Source organism: Lactuca saligna, chromosome 3 (genome assembly GCF_052625555.1).
Source record: "Lactuca saligna cultivar CGN05327 chromosome 3, ASM5262555v1, whole genome shotgun sequence".
In the NCBI taxonomy this organism is placed as follows: Eukaryota; Viridiplantae; Streptophyta; class Magnoliopsida; order Asterales; family Asteraceae; genus Lactuca; species Lactuca saligna.
In genome coordinates, this window is record NC_136419.1 from 42,428,512 (window position 1) to 42,432,292 (window position 3,781).

The 3,781-nt window shown below is 27.6% G+C and overlaps 1 protein-coding gene across 1 annotated transcript; it reads left to right on the plus strand.

Annotated features, from left to right (window-relative positions):
* Window positions 1-2,323: 2,323 nt before the first annotated feature.
* LOC145033611 (SKP1-like protein 1B) lies at window positions 2,324-3,306 on the plus strand. Its single transcript, XM_078982193.1, has 2 exons — window positions 2,324-2,686; window positions 2,907-3,306. The coding sequence occupies exons 1-2, from the start codon at window positions 2,387-2,389 to the stop codon at window positions 3,078-3,080; spliced, it is 474 nt and encodes a 157-aa protein (XP_078838319.1). The 5' UTR covers window positions 2,324-2,386; the 3' UTR covers window positions 3,081-3,306.
* Window positions 3,307-3,781: the final 475 nt, after the last annotated feature.

Here is a 3,781-nt window from a genome sequence, read left to right on the forward strand (position 1 = left end):
TCAACGTTATTAGATCAACATCATCGATAATCAACAAAAAATCCACTTCATATCATTCATTCAACATCGATTATCAAATAAAAGTTCAAAATTGAGGTTAGAAAAAAGATCAAATCATTTTTTTTTAATTTCATATAATTCTCTATCAATTTACTATTTTGTAAGATTTAAATAGTCAAAATATCATGTTTTTAACATTTTAAAAAAAGTTAAATTGTATGCACTCCAACTGTTTGATGAAATGCATAAACTAAATTATCACGTTATATTCATATATGAATATGTTTTCTCACCTGAATCACTATATGATTATTAAAACAAAAAAACAAATATGCAAGTCTGTCTGTTATTCATATGTGAATAACATATAAAAATTATATATATTTGTGAAAATACCTTGTAATATTCATATGTGAATATACTGTGTAATATTCATAAATGAATATATAATCTAATATTCACAAATAAATATACTATGTAATATTCACTTGTGATATACCATGTAATACTATGTAATATTCAGATTTGAAAATATTATCTAATATTCATAAGTGAATATATCATCTAACATTCACAAGTGAATATACTATGTAATATTCATAAGTGAATGCATCATCTAATATTTAAACATAAATATACTATGTTTATTATATCCTATATTCATACATGAATGATACTTCAATTGTAAAAAAAAATAATAATAAATAAAAAATAATCATAGTTTTTATTCATAACTGAATAACGAATGTACTGTAGTAAAAACTTGATTTATTTTTATTCACTTATTAATAACGATAGCTGAAAATAAAAAATATATATATAATTTTTTTATTTTATCGTAAAACTATATCAATATAGATGTCTATTGTAGAGAATAAAAAATCATGAATTTTAGTATATTTAAAACCATTTTTCGATAAAAATAGCTTTTTAAAAATTAAAAAAAAAACGAAAAAACTATGTTTTTGTATATATTAATGTAGTAATTACCATAGTTTAAGGAAACATGTTTTGTTGGAAAACAAATGTCTATTCCTTCCCATTTTTGCAGGTACGACGGAGGTTTTTGTGACAAAAATAAATAAGAAGTTAAGAATGATTCCCTCATTCTTAACCTTTTTTTTCTCAATTGAACCATTCTCTTTCTCTCTCTCTCTCTCTATATATATATATATATATATATATATATATATATATATATATATATATATATATATATATATATATATATATATATATATAATTGAATGCATAATTAATTGCACAATAACAAAATTCTCAACTGATATCTACACATTTTAAATGCATATCTACAAATTTTCAGAAATGCCCACCAATGTTTCAAAAAGTACAAACCGATCCTTAAACTTATGTATTTACTAATATAAACACATTGTTTATATGTATCGTATAAAACGTTGTATATCAAGTATGCTAAAATATGAGTTTTAAACATGCACTTATCTTGGATGGTTCGTTGATTTTAAAACATGATTAAGGATGTTATGATTTATTACTTAATTGAATTGAGTTTTGGTCACCTTTAAATTAGAGCTCTTAAAATTAACTTTATCAATTATTACATTATAAACAAACAACCATAATGTAATTGTTTTTAATTTTACCATTATAATTTTATAATAAAAATGACTTATAATCTTAATTCTGGTCACAAAAATAAGACTTTTTTTTTTTAGTTTCAATAAAAGTTATGTTATCAAGTAGAGAATATTTTAATTATGGAAAAAGAAAAAATTAGTATCAAATTTGATTAATTAGGATATGTAAAAATTAGTTGGTTGTGGTATATGTTGTATTAGCTCGATTTAACCCAAATCACAATATTTACTAATAATGGGTTTGCAAATATGATTTATCAGTGGCTGATCCATGAATTGTGTTTGTTGGGGCACTAATGATGAGGCATATGATCGGGTGGGTAAAATTTGTCTACATATATTCGGTTCTAAGTAGCGGATCTAAATTTATGAAAATAACAATGTAAAATTCCAAAATAATTTCAAAAATCACATTCACCCACTAATCACTATATGTTTGTGGCATGGTATATAGACATGAGCAATTCCATATATATATATATATATATATATGAACTTATGACTTTGACAATGAGTCTGATTTTTAATTTAAATTCTTTTTGGGACGTAAAGTTAAAGGACTTAATTCGATAAAAACATTTTAGAGAAGGATCATTTTTGTAAAATTTAAATAAAAATAAAAATAGAGTCCTACACACGCAAAGTCTCATCTCCCTATAAATAGAGGAAGCCAACTATTCACGTAAATCAAAAGGTTTCTAGTTTTCTTAAAACTCTAAGTTAGGGTTTTTATTTGGGTTCTCACTCTCTTCCCGTCGTTCTAAGTTATGGCTTCGTCGTCTTCAAAGAAGATCGTTCTGAAAAGTTCCGACGGTGAGACGTTCGAAGTTGATGAGGCGGTGGCGGTGGAGTCTCAGACGATCAAGCACATGATCGAAGATAACTGCGCTGGCAGCAGTATCCCTGTACCCAACGTCACAAGTAAGATCCTCTCGAAGGTGATTGAATACTGTAAGAAGCACGTCGATACACCGAAAACCGACGATAAGACAACCGAGGATGATCTTAAGTCGTTTGATACCGAATTCGTGAATGTCGATCAGGGCACTTTGTTTGATCTTATTCTGGTTCGTAATTCTTTTTATTAACGTCAATGTTATTATCTCTTATTGCTGTTTTGTTATGTTTATGCTCGAATTTTATGTAGGTAGTTTCGATGTAGTTTTGGGGATAGTTCTAGGGTTTTGATTTGTTTCTGATTTTAATAGCATTTATAGTTCTAGAGATAGATGTATAAAATTATGAGTGTTGTGGTTTGCTGTTTAATGATTTTTGTTAATGTTTCAGGCTGCCAACTATTTAAACATCAAGCGCTTACTGGATCTGACCTGTCAAACTGTTGCTGACATGATGAAAGGCAAGACTCCTGAAGAAATACGCAAGATCTTCCATATCAAGAACGATTACACTCCAGAAGAAGAAGAAGAAGTCCGCAGGGAGAATGCCTGGGCATTTGAGTAAATCATGTAGATCTCAACTGTCGATAGCGTAGTGGTATATAAAGCTGGGTGTCTTTGTTTTTTTTTTTTTTATTAAAAAGGTTATGAACACCTTTTAATTTGCTTCTTTACTTTTTTGTTGGGGGGTCTGAATTTTGTCTTTAGATGTTTTGGTTTGGAAGCTACAAAAACTAGAAGTGTCTTGATATCGTTTTGGTTCTAATGGCAACCCTTAACCTTTTCTTTTACCAATGTTGAATATTTCTTTTTGTCACCTGGTTATGTGATCAAAGTTTTGGTGGTTGTTCTTGTTAATGACTTTGTTAAACATCTAAGGTTCTTTTTGTTCATCAACTTAAAGTATCTTGCTGATGTTGTCAAGTAAGGAACCTTTTCATATGCAATAATTTAGTATATTGCTAATAGTTGCATTTGGTGTAAAAACATTAATATTTTAATTTGGACAAAAAGAGACAACTATCAAAACCCCATTGATGCCATCAAAAGGGTGTGTTGGATTTTGCTTAACTACAAAAGTGTGCTTATTGAACGGTGGTGATAAAATTATTTCTTAAAAAAATGATTTTAATAAAACACTGGTACACAAGTCACTGAATAGTGCCAGTTGTTTTTATTTTTTGATACCGTCCTTTCTAAAAATCGTGTTATTAAATACCAACAATATCAAAAAAATAAAAGAATTGCACCATAAAATAGTTTTGT